The sequence below is a fragment of the Vigna unguiculata genome, chromosome 5 (assembly GCF_037176805.1).
Source record: "Vigna unguiculata cultivar grain cowpea cultivar isolate G323 ecotype 2 chromosome 5, ASM3717680v1, whole genome shotgun sequence".
Taxonomy (NCBI): Eukaryota; Viridiplantae; Streptophyta; class Magnoliopsida; order Fabales; family Fabaceae; genus Vigna; species Vigna unguiculata.
This window is the reverse complement of record NC_140796.1, coordinates 24,614,532-24,639,054: the sequence shown is the minus strand read 5'-3', so window position 1 is coordinate 24,639,054 and position 24,523 is coordinate 24,614,532. Positions and strand designations below refer to the sequence as shown.

The following is a 24,523-nucleotide window of genomic DNA, read 5'->3' as shown; positions in this document are numbered from 1 at the left end:
ACGAAAGGCATTAGAATAAATTCCTACAAGAAATGCTTTTGTTTTAGACATTTTCTAAAATTAAAATTGGAAGGTTAATTAATTTAGATTTGTTTCTTTAGGCCCGGGAAAAGGCAATTAGGGAACTAACTTCTATTTATTATTATTTTTTTATGTGATTATTGTCATGAATATGATATAATGGGTAAAAGAAATTTTAAGTTTTGATATACAAGGAGCTAACTAAGTTTTATTTTTATTTGAGCATGTGATGTCGAAAATTATTTTATTAAAAGGTTATTGTGATTTCTTTTGATATTGTTTTAATTGGTGTAAAAAAGCTATTTTTTAACGGTCGTGTTGAATATACCATAAGTGAGTAGTGTTGGTTACGAGGGAAAGATTTCGAAAAATATGGATATAGTTAGGTTATTATATCATAATACTTTATGATATTGTTATGTGGTGATATATCATGTACATTATAATAATTTATAGGGTTAAGTATATTTTTAGTCTCTGAACTTTGATAAAAAATAGAAGTTGTCTCTGTCTGAAACTTCAATATACTTTGGTCCCTAAACTTTAAAATTGAATGAATATAATATTTTTAACCCAATTACGTTAACTTTTTTTTGATGTGTTGAACGCGTTGTTAACACCGTTTGACACATTCTCGACTCAATATCTGTTGGGAAATGCGTTCGACACCTAAAAAAAGTTAACATAATTAGGTTAAAATGACTATATTCATTTATTTATAAAGTTTAGGACCGAAATGTATCGAAATTTCGGATATGGACGAATTTCAATTTTGGATCAAAGTTCAGGGTCTAAAAACATACTTAACCTTACTTTATATTATATGGAAAGGGAAAGTTTATATATATATATATATATATATATATATATATATATATATATATTGGGTTAAATATGTTTTTAGTCCCTGAATTTTGATACAAAATTAAAATTTGTTTATATCTGAAACTTTGATACATTTATGTTCCAAAGTTTTAAAAATGAATGATTATAGTTCTTTTAATCCAATTACATTAATTTTTTTTAACATGTCAAACACCTCTCATGCTAGCATTTGAGTTGTTTATATCGTTTTAACACGTTTTCACTTCTATATCAGGTGGAAAATGTGGTAAAAAAAAAAGATTTAACACAATATTTGATATCTTCCTTAAGTTCACACAATATTTATCAAAGATTTTTTCTTTTCGCTTACAACATAGCATCCTTATCTTCAATGTTCAAATTATGTGAACTTAACTATATATACTCTTTCTTTTCCTTCAACTATGTTTTACCTTTTACATTTGTATCAATGGTGGTTCTATAAGTTTCATTATTTCAAATGAAAATAAATTCGAGTACAATAATAAGTCAAATAAAAGTATCATTATTTAAATTTATAAAAAGAAATTTTTATATTAAATTTTAATTATATTTTTTAAACTTAAATTTATATTATAAACATATTCTAATTTTAAAAAAAATTCACAGTTACAAACATGGAAACATGTTTTGTTTTTCATATATTTTATTTCTGGACCCACTAAAGTCGGATTTCTAACTCGGCTTGCGAGTAAGCAAAACACTTGCTTGCACATATACACCTCCAATGCTGTTCAGTGAGTGCTCGTATACTCATCACTCTCGGAAGTAGTAAAAAAAGAAAAGAAGAATGCGTAGCGATGGGATCTTAGGAAACAGAGAGGAGAGGGGAAGAAAGTGGTTGAGGAGAAGGGAGAGATGGCTGGTGGCGCTGGGCGTCGTTCTTCACGCCGTTTACATGCTCAGCATTTTCGATATCTATTTCAAGACTCCCATCGTCCATGGCGTCGATCCCGTCACTCCTCGCTTCGCTGCTCCTGCCAAACGCCTCGTCCTCCTCGTTGGTACCGTTAGCTCCATTATTTTCTCTCTGCTTTAACCTAAATTGATTAATCAAATGCTTATCGTATTCAAATCGAAACGCAGCCGATGGTTTGCGCGCTGACAAGTTTTTCGAGCTTGACGCGGAAGGGAATAACCGAGCGCCGTTTCTGAGGGGCATAATCGAAAGGCAGGGTCGTTGGGGGGTTTCTCATGCTAGGCCTCCCACTGAATCCAGGCCTGGTCATGTTTCCATAATTGCTGGCTTCTATGAAGATCCCAGTGCAGTTACAAAAGGTTGGTTTCCTTCTCCTTCTTTGTTTGACATGACATTGTTGTCCTGAAAACGCTTCCGTAGTTTTTTCTTCCTTCAGTCGTCACCTTAAACACGACCAGAGTCGTTTTGGATACACTTATGGTTAAAGACTTCAAAGAGAGACAAAAAAGAAGAAAAAAATTAAAATGAAATGAAGTTATCCTATAAGCTAATTTGTATAAGCTTTCTCACATATTTTATTTTTTAGTTTGCGTATGAAGTTAAAATTGGCTTATGTTTTCTTCTTATTGCTTGTGTGGGTGCTTAAAGAGTGGTTTTGGCTCCTTGCAGGGTGGAAGGCTAATCCTGTTGAGTTCGATTCGGTGTTTAACAGAAGCCGGCATACCATTTCTTTTGGGAGTCCTGATATAGTTCCCATTTTCTGTAGTGCCTTGGAGCATTCCACTTGGGATACTTACCCCCATGAGTTTGAAGACTTTGCAACTGGTTTGACGTCATCGATCACTGTTTTTATTTTTTGTTTAATACACATATTAAACATGTTAAGCTTTTAAGATAATTGGTTCATCCTAGTCTTCTTCGTTTTAATGTGCGAACTTACTAAACAATGGAATTAGAAACTTAAGGGGAAAAATATGTTTTGGGTCCTGTACTTTTTTTTTTTCCAATCTTAATTTTGGTCTTTGTATTTTCAAATTGATGATTTGGTCCTTAAAACTTCGCAGAAAGATATGTGAATTTAGTGTTTCGTACCTTGTTGCCGCCGTGAAAGGTGTCACTGAAGTTATTCATTTAGCGACACCATTTTCTTCTGTCCATCACAGTTTGCCTTCTCTTTTCCTGGGTTTGAAACCTATTTGCCTAGGTTGGACTCTACTGACGTCTTTTTCAATTACAAGTTTCATTGTCCGCATTTTTTTTGTCTAGCTAGTAGCTTCTTCACATTTGGACTACTGAATTTGTGACCAGAAGTTATTCGATTATCAATTCTTTTCCGTTAAGTTCACTCATAAAATAGCATGTAGTGTCTGTAATATTTTTGAATGATTATGAGCATGTGATTGCTTGTTGTTGAATTAAAATAAAATGCTTTTTGTTGGTGATTATGAGCTTCTGACTTTCTAAATATTCAAACTTTGCTTCTTGTTATTTTATATGAGCTTTATACTAGACAGATGCTTGGTGTGTTATTGGCTATTTCTTACTACTTATTCCAATAATTAGTTGTTGATGCCTTCCCAGCCCTAACTAGCTTTTGTTTCTCATCAGTTGACTGGCCCAGTAGCATTGAATATTGAGAAACTCAGTTTTTGTCTAAACATTACAGCTTTACTTAATGATTTTCACCTCATAGACATTGACATCAAATGTGGCTATTCATGTATTTTTATTTTATTGCCTTTTTGGTCTTTATTGTCTTTCTACTATAATTTCATGCATGCAAGTACTTGAAAAATATGGAAAAGGTCTAATATTTGACCTTGTTCCTACCATGTAAAATATTCACTGGTGTGGTCAAAATGCTATATTGTAAAGTTTTTTCCTGCTAGTAAGATTTTACCGGGATCCTAGGTTGTAGTATACTAACTGGAAAATAAAATGTTTACCATTCACAAAAGTACTTCATTAATTCTCTAATCCTTAATTTCATTCATTCATCAATTTAGTATTGTTGATTCTTCACGCAGATGCATCATTCCTGGACATGTGGTCTCTAGACAAATTTCAAAGCCTTCTTAATAGTTCCAGAGAAGACCCAAAATTAAAGGAGTTGCTTCAGCAGGATAATCTTGTTGTATTCCTCCACTTGCTTGGATGTGACTCTAATGGCCATGCACATAAGCCCTATTCTTCCATCTATCTCAACAATGTTAAGGTTGTTGACCATGTAGCCGAAAGTGTTTACAATCTTGTTCAAGATTATTTCAAGGACAATCGTACAGCATATATTTTTACTGCAGATCATGGGATGAGTGACAAAGGTTGCAAATCATTCTTATCATATATGTGTGTGGATAATATTTTACCTCATCTCAAACAAAAGTAACTTGATTTAAGTATAATAGATGTTGAGACTTGCTGAAGCAAGTATTTATTTGTAAAAAGGATGTCTCAATATCTACCGCTTATTAGCTTCTTAATATTGACCATCAAGTAAACGAATAATAACCATGCTTAGTTTGAATCAAGATTGCATATTTTAATCAAATAAGAGCTTGCTTGTAATTGTGACTGTGAAGCCTGCTTAAATAAGCTAAAAGTGAGGTTAGACGAAGGTAAAAAAAGCTGCTTTCATAAGCCCAAACAGGTTTTTCCAATCGGCTCTTTATTCCATGAGTTAAATTGGAAAGATAATGTCCTAAAACACAACTCTGACACTTGGATTATTTTTAGCTTCCATTTTTCTTTATTGCTTTTTGTTATCACTTTTCTAAATTCTTACAAAATGAAAAAGAAAGGAAAAACCAAAGCCTTTTTGTACCATGTGGGGTTGGCCCATGTAGCTCCTGTTGACAAATCAACCAAAAACACCTAAACCATTTCTCCATTTCGTTCACCTAGCTTAAATCCTTTGATTACAGCTCTTTTTATTTTTTTAACTTTATACTGTAGATCCAAATACCTATACTATTGAACATGAGTTATGTTGCAATCTTCAATTTTTATCTCTAAACTTGCATGGCTCTTTTTAGTTTTACATTTGGAAACCATGTGATTAAAATGCTTTCCCATCCCACCTGTTTACTATTTATTCCCACATATGGAGACAGACATGAAATGATGCATTGAGTTACTTCTTCCAGCGTTAGTCCTTGCCTTGGGCTTGATAGAATCTTCATTTTCTCAATACTTGAGTTTCTTTTTGTGGCTTTTCCTATAATAATTCTTATTTGATTGTTGTTTTGAAATACAGTGTGTTAAAGTAATGGTTTTATGTATTTTTTTATGTAACTTCTAATCATAGGAAGCCATGGAGATGGGCATCCTTCAAACACTGATACTCCGCTTGTTGCTTGGGGAGCTGGTGTTAAGTATCCAAAGCCAATATCTAGCAGCAACCATTCTGATTGTGGATTTAAGTTTGTTGATGATCATGTGCATGATGCACCAACACCAGTTGAATGGGGCTTGCATGACATAGAAAGGGTGGATGTCAATCAGGCTGATATTGCACCCCTCATGGTTGTAAAATTTATTTTTCCTTAAGGGTTTCATATTGTAGTGTATATTTCTTCAACCATCCTTTGGTTTCATTTATCTAATATACTTGGTTTTTTGACAGTCTACACTGCTTGGTCTGCCATGTCCTGTTAATTCAGTTGGAAGTTTACCCCTAGATTACATTAACATGACCAAGGTATCTTCCTCTTGTTTTGACTTGTGTTTGATGAAGAATTTATTGTTAATTTTCATGATAGCTGACTAGTGTGTTTCATTAATTATTTTCATCAGAATGTTTTAATCTTTTATGTATTTTCATTGTCATAGTTGTACTAAAGCATATAGGAAAGTAAAAATTCTCTACATGACAAAAGGACTATTAATGGGTGGATGATCTGAGATGTAATTTTATTATGTTTCAGGCTGATGAAGTTGAAGCTGTATTATCCAATACAAAAGAAATACTGAACCAGTTTCTTCGCAAATCATGTATCCTTTGCTTACGTTAATTATTATCTTTGATATGTACCAATTTTCTCCTTGATTTCAGCATGGTTTCTTCTGCTTCGGTTGTGTCAAAGGATTTTGAAGCATGCAAACTTGTGTGTGTTTATAGATATAGTTTTCTGTGTAGACAGAATGTGCCAAATGCATTAACTATTAATGGGAAAATATAAAGATTTTCACAAAGCCAATTCAGGAGCAAAATGTTAATATGAAAGTGATAACTAAAAATGTCATTTCTCTTTCAAACAAAACGATAGAGTAAAATGGATGGAAGAGTTCCTTACCAAAGTTTTTCATTGACAACATCAGATATGAAGCAGTCAAATTCTTTATATTTTAAACCTTTCAAACCACTGTCTCATTATTCTTCTACACTGGACAAAATTGAGGGTCTGATATCAGCTAGAGATTATGAAGCTGCAATGGATCTTTCCCAAAACCTCAGAAGTTTGGCTCTGCAAGGGCTTCACTATTTTCAGACTTACGACTGGCTGATGCTCATGTCTGTAATTACCCTTGGGTATGTTGGTTGGATGATCTATCTTCTTCTTCATGTTCTGCAGTCTTATACGTCATTGCCAGGAAATTCTTTTGGAATGGAGCCAACAGTTCAGAAAAATTACCGTGGAAAAGTAATGTTTGTGTAAGCTTAGATTTTCCAAATGATATTTCTTAATTTCTTGAGTTGCATATTACATCATGAGGAAGAAAATAAAGGATATTTTATGGGGAAGCATGTACATATTATATATTTTGGAGATTTCATATTAACTAGAGATATGATTAGATTATAGTATATAAGTGAGTGCAAATCTCACCTTACAAATTGATATTGTGAGATATAATTAGGCTTATACTTCACTTTTTGAGATGATATCAAAGTCAATTATAATAATGTTTTGTTGAGCTTATCATGCCACCACTTTTAGGCCACTATCGAAAAACCCACAACTATCTAGTTTCCACACATGAGATGTCTAGTCCTCGGCATGAAGATGTGTTAAAGATTCTACATCGAATAAAGATATGGCCAAATTATAGTATATTAGTGGATGTAAATCTCACCTTACAAACTAACTTTGTGAGATTGAGTTAGCATTAGAGTTCACTTTCTAAGGATATGAATATTTATGAATTATATGGAAGTCAGTTGATTAAGATTCTTGGCTGAAGATGATTGATTTTATTGATTTCATGAGCATAAATTGTTTTATTTTAGTTTCCATCAACTAATTATATAAATATATAAATAAATTACCTTTTGCAGATATATCTATATGGGTCTATCTTGACGGGAATGCTTTGCTTGCTTTTGTTGCTGGAGCAGTCTCCTCCTCTTTACCATGCATATATGATTACGACTTCTTTTTTATGGGTTCAAATAATCAGTGAATACAAGTTTATAAAAACATTATGGAAGCAAGTATCTAGAAGGAGAATGAATTATATCATCAAGCTTCTAGCCACCATTGCTATCTCAGTTTTCATTCTTGAGTTCCTGGTACGAGCATTTGTTGTAGTATTCTGTAACCTCGTAATGCTTAATCTATGTGATAAAGGAATATTTATTTGGCTTGCATTTGTAGGTTAACAGCTTCACAGAGAGGAAGCTCTATACATGGTGTTTTTTGATTGCTGGGGCCACTGCTTCAGTTTATCTCTTTAAGTCAATCCCCTGGAGATCTGGTATACCAATATATGTTTGCATAGCGTGCTGGTTTTTGTCTCTTTTCACATTGATGCCAGCAGAAATCCCTGACAACAATGAATTAGTGTAAGTCACTTCCACTGAATATATATTTTGCCATAATGCAAAAGAAGTCCCAAGGACATTTTGTTTTGTTACTGTTTGGTGGCTATAAGGCAAAACATGGTCCAATGTTTTGTCTTATGTTGGTACCTACTAAATTGTCTATCAACACAGACATACACATACATCTTTTCTTTGTTAGATTACAGATGAAACTAAGAAGGAATTAGGAAGAAAATAATTGTAAAGAATAAAACTGTTATTGGTAAAAAAATAGTTGTTTGGGAAGATAAAATAAGAGGGAAAAGCGTAGGAAAATTTCCCTTAACTTGTTTTGTATGGGTGGAAAAGAGAGTGGAAAAAAATAGTGAAAATAAAATTTTAAAACACTTTGTGATACTAATTAAAAAAATTTAAATTTAACTTACGCATGATATTTTTATGATATTCATTTGTAGCATAAATTGCTTATTTAGTTTTTAAAAAAATATATTAATGTTTTATTTATTTGAAAGCAAAAGAAAAACATTGGAATTGAGGATTGTGTCTTCTTAGGATTGCAAAACACTGCAGAAGTTTGTTTTTCAGAGTTCCTCCCATTTCAAGTCATCATTGCAAGGAAAAATGTTCTGGTGGTGCCCATTAATTTTTTTGGTCACAGCCCTCATATTTCCTTGAATAATAATTTTTATAATTTAAAAATATATGTTCACATCTTCTAAGGCTTTGATAACTATAGTGAAAACCAAATAAAATAAAATTTTGACAAAATTATAATATAGTATCAAATGATTAATATGTTTTGTGACAAGTCAATCTTCACACTCCCTCCCTGAATTCTAATTTAAATTTTTCGTTTAGTGGAGGTGTTTTTGTATATACAAACCAAAAAGGACGTGAGAAATGTTATTGAAATTAGTTATTTAAAGAGTGCAATTAACTGAGACTTTTGTAATCCATTCTCTAACTGCAACATTATGAAATAGATGTGCTATCTCTGTCATTCTACTAGACAACGAGAAGGAAAAGAGAAGTAAAACTTATTAGTACTTTTGTCATTCAAACAATTAATTTAATGCTACTGTTCTGTTCCACACGGTTCCACCTTTTCCGTTGAACCATATAGTACCACGTTTGGAAGCCTCGTCCACTTTGTTCTATTAACAAAATATACCAAACATAGGATATAACATATATGGTCTGTTTCATCCTGTGCAAACACTAGTACAAAAAGCATGCTACCTTAATGCCTTGTAAGAGTGATCTCGAACAACATTTTACTTTTTCTCATGTTAAGGTTCTTTCTTTCTTCTGCTTAGTTTGTTGTTTTTGCATCCCACCATTTTTTTTCAACACATTCTCAACCTAAAAAATTAAGCATATCAAATTATTATGTTTGCAGTGTTTGTAGTGGGATTATTATTATCATTATTGCAATAATTGCAAGATGGCTAGATTATCATGCGGGCGTCAGGAAGTATTGGCAAAGCATATGCAATTGCAAGTCGAAAAGTTCCAATTTTTCATCTCTATTTTACTTACAGGTGCATATCATAACATCTGTGCCATTGAGTTTGGAACCTTAGTTATGTATCACAATTTGACTAATTTCCTTTAATTGTCCATCACCAGGCTCTTTTGGTTGGTTTGTCTTCAGTCATGGTGTATTTATCAACTGTTCACAGAGCTGAAAAGCAAGAGTTGCTTGCATCCCACCAATTGATAAATTGGTCTGTTGCTGGTATAGATGGAAGTTTTGATTCTTCCTTGTTTGCTTGAATTTGTTTGTTTGTCCCATGCAGACATTTTTTCATCGGAGGTGCCATCCCACTATTTTGTTGTTCTATCCCAAAATACACAATTTTCACATGTTAATTTACCATTGTTTATATATATATATATATATATATATATATATATATATTATGGGACAAATGTAAACTTAGAAAATGAGGAAGGAAATTTTCGAATGTGCCAAGTAAAATCTGGATCATCTCCTTCAAAATCTCAAATTCAATACATTACCTAAATATCTCAACATAGTATTCCCTCTTTGAAAATAACTGCACACCATATCATACACTCTCGTTCATGTACACTTCATCCATTTATCACTTATCACATTTGTTAACATTCACATTTAAATTAATTAAAGTAAAAGCAAACAAATAAACAACACATAAGAAGAAAAGAAAGAAATAATTTTTTTATAGCTTGAGTGAAAATTGTCTCGTTTGAGCGAAAAAATCTACCATTTGAGTGAAAAAATTGGTAGAGACAAGCCTCAAATGTAGTACTTAAGATTGAGACTGAAAATATATGAGTAGTGGACTTGTAGGACCACTCTCCCTCTCCTATTTATAATGAAACAAGTACATGGAATACGAAGAGATTGCACTAGGATCCTAGGTGCATAATTAGATATAGCAGTAGATACAGCAGTAGATAGTTTCCCACACTCTACGCCCTATACATAGGTTTAATGATACAATAGAAGTAATAATTCTAACACTCCCCCTCAAGCTGGAGCATACAAATTGTATGAACCAAGCTTGGAACAAATAAACTCAATCCGAGGTCCCCTTAATGACTTGGTCAACACATTTGCAAGTTGGTCATTTGACCCAACGAACTCAGTACAAATTTCCTTGGTCATCAATTTTTCTCAAACAAAGTGGCAGTCAATTTCTGTGTGTTTAGTCAATGTGGAGAGCAGCCTGGTTGTCACTGTACATCTTCATGGTATGAATTTCACAGAAGTTAAGCTCTCGAAGAAATTGCTTTACCCATATGAGTTCACACGTGAGAGATGCCATTGCCCGATATTCAGCTTCAGCGGTGGATCGGGCCACTACATTTTGCTTACTTTTCCAAGAGATAACATTTCCTCCAAGGAGGACACAATATCCCATAGTAGAGCATCTGTCAATAGGGGAGCCTGCCCAATCAACATAACAGTACCCAGAGATTTGAACATTTCCTTTATCTTCATATAGCAAACCTTGTCCTAGAGCCTTCTTGAGGTACCTTAAAATACGGATGATGGCATTCCAATGTCCAAGAAATGGAGTTGCATAAACTGGCTAACAATTCCAACTGCAAAAGATAGATGAAGCCTCATAATAGTGAGATAAATTAACTTTCCAACAAGCCTCCTATATTTCTCTGGATCGGAGAATAATTCGCCTTCTTCTGTTGTTAACTTTTGATTTGGGTCCATAGGACTGTCTACTAGTCTGTAGTCAATCATACCTGTTTCTTGTAATATATCAAGAGCATATTTCCTTTGAGAGGTTACAACTCCATCTTTTGACTGAGCTACTTCAATGCCCAAGAAGTATTTGAGGCTTCCGAGATCCTTGGTATGAAAATGTTTACACAAGTGCTCCTTCAGTTGAGATATTCCAGCAGTATCATTTCCTGTAATAACAATATCATCAACATATACTATTAGGTAGACACATTTCCTAGGAGAGGTATGTTTGTAAAAGACTGAGTGATCTGCCTCATTGCGTCTTAACCCAAATTTCTGAACAATGGAGTTGAATTTTCCAAACCAAGCTCGTGGTGATTGTTTGAGGCCATATAAAGAGCGATGCAATTTGCATACCATACCAGACTCCCCCTGAGCAACAAATCCAGGAGATTGCTCCATGTAAACTTCCTCCTCAAGATCACCATGAAGGAAGGCATTTTTGATATCCAATTGATGAAGTGGCCAGTGACGAATTGCTACCATTGCAAAGAAGAGGCGAATAGTAGTTATCTTGGCCACGGGAGAGAAAGTGTCACAATAGTCAAGGTCATAAACTTGAGTGTACCCTTTTGCAACCAATCGGGCTTTGAGCTGATCAACCTGCCCATTAGGGCCAACTTTAATTGCATACACCCATCGGCAACCAACAGCCTTCTTGCCCGATTGGAGGGACACGAGCTCCCAAGTATGATTGCTTTCAAGAGCCTACATCTCTGCAATCATGGCTTGTCGCCATCCAGGATGATCAAGTGCTTCATTCACATTTTTGGGAATAACAATAGAGGACACTGAGGATAAAAGTGAACAATAGGAAGGCGATAATCTATGATAGCTAAGAAAATTATAAATGGGATGTGGATTTCGAGAGGAACGAGTACCTTTTCTGAGAGCAATGGGCCAACCTGAATCACCTTCACTAGGAGTCGTGGGATCAAGAGACGAGGGAGAAGAATCTGAAGTAGGGGATTCACCATGTTCTTGAAAAACTGGACTATTCGTGGGCGTCCTGTGTTGGAGAGAATCAATAGGTGGAGATGATGGCTTAGGAGGACTTTGATCGAAACTTGGAATGACAGGGACATTGGAAATATTGTACTCAACCATGGGAATAGGAAGGACCTGCTGTATGACATGGACATCTTGAACAAATGGAGAGAAGTAAGGGGTCTGTTCAAAAAATGTAACATTGGTAGACATGTAATATTTCTTGGTTTCAGGAGAGTAACATCAATACCCTTTTTGAAATCGTGAATAGCCCAAGAAAACACATTTAAGAGAGCGAGCATAAAGCTTGTCTAACCCTGGAGACATGTCATGAACAAAACATACACAACCAAAAACTCTAGGAGAAGTATGAAAGAGAGGATTATCTGGAAACAAAATGGAGAAAGGGACCTTATGATTGAGAGAGGAAGATGACATCCGATTAATAAGAAAACCTGCAGTTAAGATGGCATCTTCCCAGTGATGGACAGGAACGTTGGCACTAAGCAAAAGGGTACGAGCAGTTTCAACTAAGTGTCTATTTTTTCTTTCTGGTATACCATTTTGTTGTGGTGTATGAGGACAAGTAGACTGATGCAGGATACCATGAGAACTCAAAACATTAGAAAAAGCAGACGAAAAGTACTCTCTGCATTGTCACTTCTTAAGATTTTGATTACTTGACCAAATTGATTCTTGATTTCATTCAAAAAAGGATGTGAAGATGGATAACAATTCAGAACGATCTTTCATAAGATAAACCCAAGTACATCTCGAATATTCATCAATGGAAGTAACAAAATACCTAAAGCCAAAAGATGAGACACGACTAGGTCCCCAGATATCGGAATGGATGACAAAAAAACTAGAAGTACACTTTGATTGAGACCTTTTAGGAAAGGTAGATCTAACATGTTTTCCTAGTTGACATGACTCACATTCTAAGGTCTGGAGACTACTGAGTTCAGGAAACATTTTCTTTAACTTGGACAGGTGAGGGTGACCAAGCTGATCATGTAACATTTTAGGATTGGGAGCTGCAGCACATGACAGTCGTGGACGAGATCCAAAATGGTATAATCCGCCCGCTTTATATCCTTCTCCAATCTGTCTCCTCGAGCCACGCTCCTGTATAACAAAAGATTTGTTATCGAAGGTTACAGAGCAATTCAATGTTTTGGTTAACTGACTTAAGGAAATTAAATTGAAAGGACAATTAGGGACAAAAAGGACAAATTTTAGATATAAAGAGGGAGATAGGATGGCTTGACCGACTCCCTTTGAGGATGTTTTAGAACCATTCGCAAGGGTTATAAAATGAGATTTTTCTTGGAATGAAATGGTTGAGAGCAAGGAGGTATTACCAGAAATGTGATCAGAAGCACCAGAGTCAATTACGCATGAATTGTGACCTTCCATGGATTGAGAGATGCAAGCAGTTGATGTACTTGGAGCTTGAGATGACTGTGCCAAGCTGTTGGACTTGAGTCGTAGGTACTCTTGATACTCGTTCTCAGTGAACTTGGAGTCAGTAGTCTCTGCCTGGGAGACATTGGCTGTTTTGGCAGGAAAACCATGTAAAGTTTAGTAGTTTTCCTGGGTATGACCCATCCTTTTACAATACGTACACTGAGGACGCTCACGACCTCCGCGTCCACCTCCTCTAGTTCCATGTCCTCCTCTTCCTCGGGTGGCGACCATGACAGATGATGGTTCCATTACAACAAGAGTTTCTGGAGTTTGAAGAGTTGGAACACGTATCATGCGGGAGATCAAAGTGTTCATGGAAGGAACCTCATGAGAGGTCAAAAGCTGATCTCGGATATGATTAAAGTCTGGATGTATAACGCGGAGGATCATCACTATATAGTACTTGTCAAGCTTTTTCTTTATTTCATCTAGAGAGTCGACTTCCAAAAACATTCGAAGTTTTTCCACAGCAGATTGAGCGCCATTCATGAACGAAATCATATCATGGTTAGTCATTTTCAGAGATGCCAACTTGTTCGCCGAATCATAGAGGTGCTGGATATCATTTGCATAGATATTCTGAGTTCTCTTCCAAAACGAGTGGCATGTTTTGAAGGCCCATAGGGACATCAAAAGTCGTGGTTCCACCGATTGCCACAATAGAGCACATAGTTGGAAATCTGCTTGTTTCCATTGTTCAGCTTTTTCAAAAGGTACGTGGCTGCCATCTTTCTCAAGGTGGTCGTGATGTCCTTGACCGAGAAACCACATCTCAACGACAGCGGACCAAAATAAGTAATTTTGGCCATTTAGTTTCTCGGAAGTAATGCAGGGGCTTCCAGAGAATGAAATAGCACTCCCAGTACCTGCAGTGGCCGTATCTGATCAAGAGAATAAAAAAAATAGAGAGGATCTCGGAAAACAGTGACGATTTTCGAATACCCTAGCGAGATTTCCACAAGGGGTGCTACTGGACTTCACCGGAATAAAGTTTTGAAGGTCAAAACGGGTAGAGGAGGCTCCAGGGACGGCTATGGAGGTCGTGCGACGATGAACTGGCGACTGGACGACGGCACGTGGACGACACACGCCTGACTGTAGCGGACTGAGATGGCGCGCGTGGAGGCGCGTGGCAACGACTCTGCCTTCGGCACCGGTGGGGTTGGCTGTCGCTCGGAGAGGCGGTCCAGATCCCGTGGTTTCTGGATGGAACTACGACGGCGGACGGTGGCTGACGGCGCCGTAGGACTGTAGATGGCGGCGGACTGTGTTGAAATGTTGTTTGACAGTGTTGGGTAGTTCAAAAAGACAATGGGTAGTTCTAAAACGAGATGAAATGAACTTGGACAGCCGCGGATAGTGGTGGTGACTAACGGCGGTCAACCGCGGACAGCGGTGACGGATGGTGGCGGACCAGATGAGACAGAAACCAGAGCGGGATCGACCGCTCTGATACCAACTTAAGATTGAGAGTGAAAATATATGAGTAGTGGACTTGGAAGACCACTCTCCCTCTCATCTATTTATAATAAAACAAGTACATGGAATACGAAGAGACTGCACTAGGATCCTAGGTGCATAATTAGATATAGCAGTAGATGCAACCGTAGATAGTTTCCCACACTCTACACCCTATACATAGGGTTAATGATACAATAGAAGTAATAATTCTAACAGTAGTATCTTCTCACTTGAACAAAAATTCCTTCGCTTGAATTAGGGTCGAGACTACCAGACTTGAAATTCTGTTCTATATTCACTTGAGTTCAAATATATCAGAAATCAGTTTCATTTAACATACCTAGCAAACCCAAAACAGCTTTCAAAGTATTTCGGCCTTTGACTTTCTCTTTTATTTCAACATGGTATCAAAAAATTCAATGGGATTATTTGGTTAGGGTAATTGATATAGATTTCAACTATTATTTGTATTTGTATGCACAATACAATTTGGCATTTGAATGTTCAAAGCTACAAGCAATACTCTTCTAGTACAATAGTTTTAGAAACTTGTAGGATTGTTTGATACTTACATTCTTACATATTTAACATAGTTTCTAATTAATAAATTACCTGTGCATGAGATATTTAAATTTGCTGATTCAATATCTGTTGTTGATTGATATTGATCAATTCTTCAGGGTTTTCAATGGTTCTCCCGCTGTTCTCGGAAAATAGCCTATTATCTCGACTTACTTCCATGTTTCTTGGATTTGCACCTCCATTCCTTCTTCTCTCCATTGGGTATTATCTCATTCACCAGTCTATTTCTTCAGTTGCTTTTGTAGTCTTATTGATGTCTTGATGCTTTTGTATTTACCTGTACCTCTTGAAACTTGTGCAGATATGAAGCTATATTCTATGCTGCTCTTGCTCTTGTACTTATGGCGTGGATATTATTTGAAAATACGCTTCTCAACTTAAATATTGTGAATAAGTCTTCAGATTCCACTAATGATCTTATCCATGGATCTGATTATAGATCTTTGCAGTTATCTGATGCAAGGATCCCATTGGTCTTTGTAAGTTTAGTTCTTTCCTGTTTTTTCCCTTTATAATATATAGTTAAATCTTAACTTCCTTGTTTTAAAGCTTAGTTAACATTCTTGAGATTTCAAAAGCAAAAAAAATAAGGAAACAAAAAACCAATTTACATCCAAAGTCACGCATTTCCTCGTTCACGCTGTTACTTTTTGACTAAGGACATTTGATAATAGAATAACACCCATGTACTTGGGGAACTCACCCTTAAAAACCAATTATCAAGGCTACTACAATACAACTATTGTTGTTACCATTGAGCATTCCATACTACAACAACTACTTGGTTCTTTTTAATACTAGTACTACCACAACTATTGTTGTCACCATCATTACTAATACCACTATTGCCACAACAGTCATTATTGCTATCAATGTGATGATCACCACTGTCGCTAGTCATTACTGTTAGAAATTTTTCTATGTTGACAGCTGAACACCTAACTTATCTCTAGTCAGTTAGTTTAGTTACATACTTAGCTCAAGGCTATATATAGCTGTCTGTTGCAATCTGGTAGGTGTGTAAAATTGATTTTATTAGAACATGATAAACTTCTCTTTGTTTCATTTGCGTTTTCTCTGAACGTTCATTAACCCGCATAAGCAGTAATAGACGTATACAAAAACCTAATAAAAGAAAATGTAGTTTTCATTTAGCTGATACCTTGTAGTGTTTATTAAGACTCAGGTTGAACTAATGCATCTAGAATTATGCATAGTTTTTATTTCATAATGTAAATCCGATGAGCTCTAAATAAGTGATTACTAATAATTTCATATAATTGATAGTTTGCTGGTTGATTTTACATGTAAACGAACTATTGTATTATGCAGATGGTTTTATTCAATGTTGCCTTCTTTGGAACGGGAAATTTTGCAAGTATTGCGAGTTTTGAGATTTCATCAGTCTATCGGTTCATTACCATCTTTAGTGTAAGTAAAAATTCTTTTGAAATCTTAAGTATCATTAATAAAGTTTTTGACCTGATATGTTTCTTCTCTAATGCAGCCCTTCCTTATGGCAGCGCTACTTATCTTCAAGTTATTTATACCCTTCATGCTTGTTATGTAAGTGCATTTGCAAGTTTACATGTAATGTTATTTATAACTATTCCACAATATTATTTCTGGGACGTGATTTTCTTAAAATCAGTGTCTTATTTCTTTTACTATAAGTGCAACATCCCAAGTGATATGCCCACTATAGATTTACATGTCCTTCAAGGATTGAAAAGAAAGAGGTGAAGGAATCACATCTTGCAAGATATACACATAATTAAATATATGTTTAAATATATTAGTCCTTCAAATTTGGGATAAGTTCTTTTTCAGTACTTCCAATTTAAAATTTGTCTTTTCAGTCCTTGTAATTTGAAAAAAATAATGTTTTACTATGCTTAATCTCTTATCTTAATGCTGTAAAAGTGAAAACAATGCATGGTTTGGTTGTTTGATGAAAAAAATGTAGAAGACTAAGTAGGTTGTTATTGATAGCAACCGTGCCCAGTGTAAAGCACAACCCAAGCTTAATTGTAGCACACCGGGATTGAGAGTGGTGGAGCTAGCGTACACGTTGTTTTCCTGCTTGTATCTATTTGAACCAATTTGGAGTACAGGCCAGAAGAAACATATCCTACTAATATGTCCTTTTACTTATATTTCACTAGTTTAACCTAACTCTAGCATTGCTGCCACTTCTTCCGATCAGTTATGTAAATGACTTTGTAATTTGTTGGGCGTGTAAGCAAAATCTTAAATGCTATTTGGGATAGATGGACCAAAGCAAGGCACTTTAAATTTGAGGGACCAAAGTAAACTCCAAATTTGAGGGACTAAAAATATTTAAGCCTTAAATATGTATAACTAGACATTAAAGGTATCACCATTGCCTAGTTTGATCAGTAGCCAAATATTGCACATCGTTGAGTACATCTCATTTTTATTTAACCAAATAGATAGAACTTGCTAAATCTCTGAACATTTTCTGTTTCGAAATAAGGTAGAGGGAGAAAGAATATTCAGTGGTATAATCTGTAGATTCGAAATTCCATAATTCATAATGCTGTTTTTTGCTTTGTTATTGAACTTTACAATATTAGCAATTTCTTGGGCTTTTTTATTTTCACTAACATTATTAGCAATGATAGTTGTAGTAGTTCTAACATTTTTATAGAACTATCTATCTTATATTGCTTGCAATGGACTGAACTGCAGATGTGTATTTAGTGCGATTACCAAACTAAACCAAGTTCCAAGGATGGGATGCTATTTTCTTGTTATATTGTTCTCAGACATGATGACCATTCACTTCTTCTTCCTGGTAAACTCACCCTGTTCCTTTTAATTTCTTATAAATTGAAATAAAGGACTGTTTTCACTTCAATAATTTCCCTTTTCTAGTATAAATGACTATGCTTAAAAAGGAAATACCAATAGTTGGCAAATGTAAATTAAAAATTTTAAAAATTAGAATAGATAGATATAGAGACATTGTAAAAAGCTGGGCTATGAAGAACATATTATTCTCTGGTCCATATAAAGGAAAGAATATACAATGGTAATGTTGTAAAATAATCACCCTTAATTTTAGGGTTCAGGTCAGGACTTGGGTTTACTGTACTTTTCTAAGTAATATTTTTATTGTAATCCATAAATAAGAAGTGCCGAATGAGTAAACAAACTTTTTAAGTTGACATTTCTTCTAAATATTTTGAAGTCAGCTATATTTAATCCTTAATCCATAAATATTCAACACTTTATGAAGGTTCTATTTTGTGGTACCAAATGATCCTTATCTGATTTTTGAGGATGTGTGTAATACAGGGATTGCATTTGGGGTGCCTGTTTAATACTGCTGCAGATTAAAATTCTAAATGTGTGCTTCTTGATTTGCTTACGTGAATATTTTCTCAATCAAGTCCTGAAATGTTAACAGTATAGATATGCTATTCATACCTCAACAACATAGTGATGTTTTAGCAGTCTCATTTTTTTTTAAATAGTTCATACATATATATACAGTCTCCCAATACTGAGTTTGGTGGTTGACAGGTTAGGAATAAGGGAAGTTGGATGGAAATTGGAAATAGTATCAGTCATTTTGGCATCATGAGTGCCCAAGTTGTTTTTGTTCTGTTACTCTTTGCCCTCACAAATACATACACAAAAGACATCCAGTGCAATTCAGCTGTACCATCGACACGCAAGGCAAATTAGGTTTCAACAGAGAGACTCTGAATGGTTTTATGACCAACATTGGCTAAGTTACATTTTTGTGAGGTCCATAGAAGAACTTACCTGTCCTGGCTGACTTACTGGAGCTGAAACTGGCACTTCAACTGGTTTTCCATAGCTTTATTCGTTTCCATCTTCTTTATATTACGGCCTCTTGTTATATGAGCTGTAGATGTCCAGATCCGGGTGATGTAGTTATTGTTTAATGTGGTTTACTGTGGTCAATGTATCATTAACATTCTTTTTTTCACCCAGATCGATAGATTAGTGAGATTATCTAAAGAGAAATGGTTAAAATGGTTGAACTTTGAGATGACAATTTAAAAATGAATTCTTGTTTTTTTTGAAAAGAAATAGTTTGTCAGAAGTTCCCGTAAAAAAGTTTTAAAAGTTCGTGTACGTCTGTGGTTATCCATCTTAATATGTCTCCCAATTTTAATCATGAATATTCGCTTTGGCTAGGTAGGGAAGATATCTGTAGCCGTTCCTATCTGTCAAATATTTTACTAAGTTTATTATGACTTTTGTTTTTGTTTTATACTATTTAATATAATATATACAAATTAAAATTGTAAAAAGAAAATGTGATGGATCACTTGCTTGTAAGGTGCTAACAAATTTGAAATGAATCGTGCTTTTGAAACTTGCACTGTATCATGTAAAAATATTGAATGCTCAAACATTTAAAATAATCAAAAAAAAAAATTGAATGCACAAGTTTGAATTATTTATTTGAAATCTGGAAAATTAGGTTTAATTTTAAATAAAATCATATTCCAACTCATCATACAACATAGAAATTACAAATTTGACATATATTATTGATCAGTAGTAACACAGAACGAGAGGCAGATATAAGAGAAAAATTAGTATAATGCATTACAAGTTGTTCTGCATGCTATTTTGACAGGAATAAGTCGTCATTTATCTTAAGAATGAAAGGTTTATCCGAATTTAAACCACACAGAGTTCAGCTCCTCTATCACTCCAATGAGATATTAGCAACATTTTAAATGTTTGATTGTGAAGTAGATGATTACTTACAAAATATCATCTCTCCATATTTGCCAGAATTTCACTGAAAGAATCCAAATTGTCCACACGACAACTCGGACATATACATCTCACTTGTAGCTCATCACCAAGTGAACTGTATGCCCCTTCCAATTTAGAAGACTGCTTGTTTCCAGTTAAGTACATAACACAAATGATCCAATAATAAGAGGGATGCACAGTATTTTTGGCAATAAAATTTACGATTCTATTTTATGTTTTATGAGATTTACAGAACGGCAAATCTTGATAGTGATCAGCTGGATTTTGGTTAGTTACACTGTTGCATCACTCAAATTTGCCTCCTATAGTTTCTAGGCTACAACTCAACATGAAAAACGATGAAAAAGATTTTATTGACGGAGCATTCTAACTTATATGATAATGAAACATTCCCATTAAAATGACCGACGTCATGTGCAATCGTGCGTCGTCAAAGTAGTGCTTTCATGACAATGAAACAAACTCACAACATTACATCACCTTCATATTGATGGATAGCGATTATACTCTATCAGTTAGTTAATTTTAAGATTTTAGGTTGCATAACATATGAAGAAGAGATTGCCAAACCTATTGAAACAACTGAATATTTGTAAGGATATATGGTCAGATCCTGCAATTCTTTTGTTTCCATGACTATCATGCCCATTACAGACACCTTTCTTTCACAATCAATCAATTGCTGCTGAACCTGCAGGTTCTCCTTAACGTGAGAAAGAGGTAAATCTAAGAAAATAATGATAGCAAAGGAAACAAGACATTCTAGTATTTGATTCTTAACTTACGTTCTTATAATTTTTTTGTTCTTCTTGGTATTCCTCATTTTCTTTAGCAATTTGAGATATCACCTCTGACAGTGTACTTTCGAGGTCACATAAAGAAACTTCAGCGTCATTCTCTTTCATTATTACTTGTGATTCATCTAAAACAATATCAAACTGCATCCTGAGTTTCCAGGCAAAAGTCTTTATCTAGAAAAGCTTAATTGTATAAGAATACACTACGTTAAAATTTAAAGGTAAAGAACAAAGAAATGAGGATGTCTACCGCAGATCCAGAAGCTACCAGTGGGAGGAACAGGATCATCAATGATATTATTGGAAACTAGGAGGGGGAAGTGTGACGTACATGTGATGAAAATTGCAGGCGTGCATGAATAAAATTTATGGTGAGGCCACTACCAGTATGGGCAGGCAGGAGATTGTTACTGACTTTTCCCTTTACTAGATGGCAGGAATAAAATTTGAAACCGCCAAAGATCAAACAGTTCTGATACAACTCGAAAGTAGACAAAGACAAGTGAATGCTTGAAGAAATCCTCACTAAAATCAGAATAAAAAATAAATGCATACACACACAAACGTGTGTGTGTGCATATATATATATATATATATATATATATATATATATATATATATATATATATATATATATATATCAATTTGTGTTGCCAATATTACCTGATATGCTCATTAAAATTTAATGAGTGGAATAAAATCTTATTTCATGTTTAGTATATCCATATCTTCTGTATTGAAAGATAGTAATAACTATCGGCAGAAATTTTGGACGAGAGAAGTTTGCTGAATTAAAATGATTTACAAACGAGACTACTGCTTGAGGTCACCAATATGAGTACTAAAGAATACAATTTGGTTCTTTTCCAAACATGACAAGAGCACTTTGTGACAAGGAACAGAAACTAAGTAAAAACTATAGTCTCATACTAGAAAGACTACAACAAAGAATTCTGCAGCTCTGTGTTTATGACTTGTATCTTTACATATAAAGCATAAACTATAACGGTGAAAAGAATATCAGTACCTCTAGAAGCAGTGCAATCTACTGGATCAATGTCGCAAGTAATGATGCTTTCTTGGAATTTCCTGCATTTAGTGAGGGATAAGTAATTGTATGTGGTAAAGTTGTTTCCATTATGAATGGTAAATTTCACTAATGCACCATATTTTTATTAACGCGAACAACCTTATCTTGCCATTCATATGAAGCATGTTGTGGAAGAATTGCTCTCTGCAAACACACATGGAAGATTTGTAGGTCAACTGAGAAAACAATTTAACTTGGAAAATGGTGAAAAGAACACGAGAATGGCGACGTCTTACCGCAAAGCTGCTTCTTCACACTGATCATACAACATACAAACAAAAAGTCAGTGACAAGTTATAGAGCAACAAATTGAAATCCATTAGAACGGCGCGAATGAGTTACCTTGAGAGTTTCCGAATCAGATCCAACGGCAGAGATCTGGTCTTGAATTAAAGATACCCTTGCCTGCATGTTCAACTGAACTCTATTAAAAGAAAGTAAGAGAATAGATGAGAAAAAACTTTCTGATTTGATAAATTTCTCTAGAAGAAGTTCACAGAGAAAAATAAGAACGTAAAAGTTAATTTTAACCTAGGAAAAACTCATCGCAATTTTTTGTCCTAAAATTGTTATAGAAAATTTGTTTAAACAGGCAGATTAAGCATTAAGTAACCTCTAGCGTTTGATTCGAAGCTTCACTCAACATCAATTGAACTTCGAAGCCTTTAAGATCCTGTTCGACCATTTCTTTGCAGCGCTTGGCCTTTTCCAGCTCCTCATAGGCCACGCTCAGTTCCGATGAGAGCTTAGCGATTTGCTTTCTCAGAGTCACCACTCTTCGTTCTTCGCCATTCAATTTCAAACACACAATAGAATCAAATGCACATCGTCATTGTTCTTCTGTCAAATGGAGAAATTGAAAACGAAGCGACAGAAATACCTCCTTGAGATTTCTCAGCGGCGAAATTGCGGATCAGGCTGAACAGTTGTTTCTGCGAATCGCTTCCCCTTCCCGCCATTTTCTACCGAACCTTCCGTAAACCAAATTTAAACGCTTCTCAATTCTATTTATTTGTAAATAGACGAGAGACTGAACTAAATTTGACCTATTTAATAGTAATAGATTTTTTTTTTTTCTCAAGGTTGGCCAATAAGTTTGTTTAAGGGTATATTTTGTGATAATTTAAAATCAAAATAGAGATGAAAATAAAGTATGTTAGGCTTTATGAGAATCAAGTGCTATTTGTTTACATTTTTTTAAGGTTTAACCGGACAATTAATGATACTATTTTGCAATATATTTTAAAATAACTTTTGCAACAAAACCTTTGAATAAGAAAAATTTATACGTGTTAAGCATGACACTTTATGTACTCAAATATTATTAACACATTAAAAAAAGTGAGGTTGTAACCTCCTATTTAATAGATAAATCTAATTAAATAAAACATCGCATATTTTATAATATCTAAAGAACACGAGGTTTAAAGTATAAAGGATTCCACAGTCATCCAAATATTCCAAATAGACCAAAGGAGATAAAGGTACTGCACAATGTCAGGAACAAAACATAAAAGGTTCAACAGATGCCTACAAGCTTGCTCATAAGCAAGGGATTACAATATAATAGAGGTCCTCCAAACATGAGCTCAACATCAACGCATGGCCACTACGCTGCAACATTTCCATGATCACTGCGATCACCAGGGGTTCCCATATCTGCTCAGACCAAGGATTGGTGATCATTGCAAAAAGGAAAAACCACACAAGAAGACAGACACAAGCAAGAGGGTAAGCTAGAGTAAAAAGATCTTTATCATACAATTTAGCATGCAATTTAAAAGTAAGTACACATCAATCATCCAAGCATGTGATAGCAAACAAGCAAGACTCTAAGACTTAATTTATCCGGATACATATAATCGGTCGGATTCACTAGATGTTTGCACTTGTGGTGGCCTCTACTGCTCTGTAGAGCCATTGCCAATGTGTTTCACCCTACTACGCACAATGTTAGCCTTCAAACATCTAAGTCCATTATTCTGCCAAAGACTAGGGCCTCCTACTACTCTCACCATTAGAGTCAGTCTGCTCTACGTGAGACTAATTGCCTCTTTAGAGTTTCAGGATGCAATCCTTACTTGAATGCTTACCTAATCATATACACTACGACACCACCATGAAACCTTGCCAAGAGGTTCATGGAATTACGTCCATCACATATGGCACCACCATGAGATCTCACCAAGAGGTTCATGGAATTACGTCCATCACATCTAACACCACCATGAAATCTCACCAAGAGTTTCATGGAATTACATCAATCTCATACCGTAGCCATGTCTCACCAACCAACCATAGATTCATCAAGCATAACAATCTCATGCCAATATCCAACCAATCAACCAATCATGATTCATGCACTTATTCATACCAAGCTCATCAATTCCAGTCCATAAATAATATAATACATGCATATGCACCCACTTCATGCTTTAAATAGGGTAATCCAAACAAATCATGCAACCAACAACTGAAAACATGGAAGCATACATGCCTTCAAGCATATTCTTGTCAACCTCGCTCAAGCTAA

General features: G+C 34.9%; 2 protein-coding genes across 4 annotated transcripts; one reads left to right on the top strand and one right to left on the bottom strand.

Annotated features, from left to right (window-relative positions):
* Positions 1 to 1,582: 1,582 nt before the first annotated feature.
* On the top strand, positions 1,583 to 19,446 carry LOC114185529 (sulfatase and phosphatidylinositolglycan class N domain-containing protein). 3 transcript variants are annotated; one of them, XM_028073295.2, is made up of 18 exons: positions 1,583 to 1,889; positions 1,972 to 2,163; positions 2,474 to 2,629; positions 3,832 to 4,125; positions 5,109 to 5,326; positions 5,427 to 5,501; positions 5,728 to 5,794; positions 6,122 to 6,444; positions 7,080 to 7,313; positions 7,399 to 7,586; positions 8,965 to 9,106; positions 9,195 to 9,303; positions 15,414 to 15,516; positions 15,617 to 15,794; positions 16,648 to 16,746; positions 16,823 to 16,881; positions 18,028 to 18,133; positions 18,865 to 19,446. In XM_028073295.2, the coding sequence occupies exons 1-18, from the start codon at positions 1,676 to 1,678 to the stop codon at positions 19,027 to 19,029; spliced, it is 2,922 nt and encodes a 973-aa protein (XP_027929096.1). In that variant the 5' UTR covers positions 1,583 to 1,675; the 3' UTR covers positions 19,030 to 19,446. The 3 variants fall into 3 exon arrangements, with proteins under 3 accessions (XP_027929096.1, XP_085529788.1, XP_085529789.1); XM_085673662.1 differs by having other exon boundaries at positions 1,598 to 1,885; XM_085673663.1 differs by lacking the exons at positions 1,583 to 1,889; positions 1,972 to 2,163; positions 2,474 to 2,629 and adding an exon at positions 2,828 to 3,008.
* Positions 19,447 to 19,467: 21 nt separating this feature from the next.
* Positions 19,468 to 22,997, bottom strand: LOC114186056 (spindle assembly checkpoint component). The gene is made up of 9 exons (XM_085673664.1): positions 22,871 to 22,997; positions 22,604 to 22,773; positions 22,333 to 22,395; positions 22,227 to 22,246; positions 22,090 to 22,134; positions 21,928 to 21,989; positions 20,889 to 21,025; positions 20,708 to 20,794; positions 19,468 to 20,229 (listed from the first exon to the last, which is right to left on the bottom strand). The coding sequence occupies exons 1-9, from the start codon at positions 22,947 to 22,949 to the stop codon at positions 20,098 to 20,100; spliced, it is 795 nt and encodes a 264-aa protein (XP_085529790.1). The 5' UTR covers positions 22,950 to 22,997; the 3' UTR covers positions 19,468 to 20,097.
* Positions 22,998 to 24,523: the final 1,526 nt, after the last annotated feature.

Excerpts from the sequence above, each read along its gene's own strand:
- LOC114186056 (XM_085673664.1), bottom strand. The coding sequence starts at position 22,949 with ATGGCGGGAAGGGGAAGCGATTCGCAGAAACAACTGTTCAGCCTGATC. Across the intron at positions 20,795-20,888 it reads AACAAAAAAATTATAAGAAC|GTTCAGCAGCAATTGATTGA; the intron begins GTAAGTTAAGAA and ends GAGAACCTGCAG. Across the intron at positions 20,230-20,707 it reads AAGAATTGCAGGATCTGACC|AAGCAGTCTTCTAAATTGGA; the intron begins ATATATCCTTAC and ends TTAACTGGAAAC.
- LOC114185529 (XM_028073295.2), top strand. The coding sequence starts at position 1,676 with ATGCGTAGCGATGGGATCTTAGGAAACAGAGAGGAGAGGGGAAGAAAG. Across the intron at positions 2,630-3,831 it reads GTTTGAAGACTTTGCAACTG|ATGCATCATTCCTGGACATG; the intron begins GTTTGACGTCAT and ends TTCTTCACGCAG. Across the intron at positions 5,795-6,121 it reads CCAGTTTCTTCGCAAATCAT|ATATGAAGCAGTCAAATTCT; the intron begins GTATCCTTTGCT and ends TGACAACATCAG.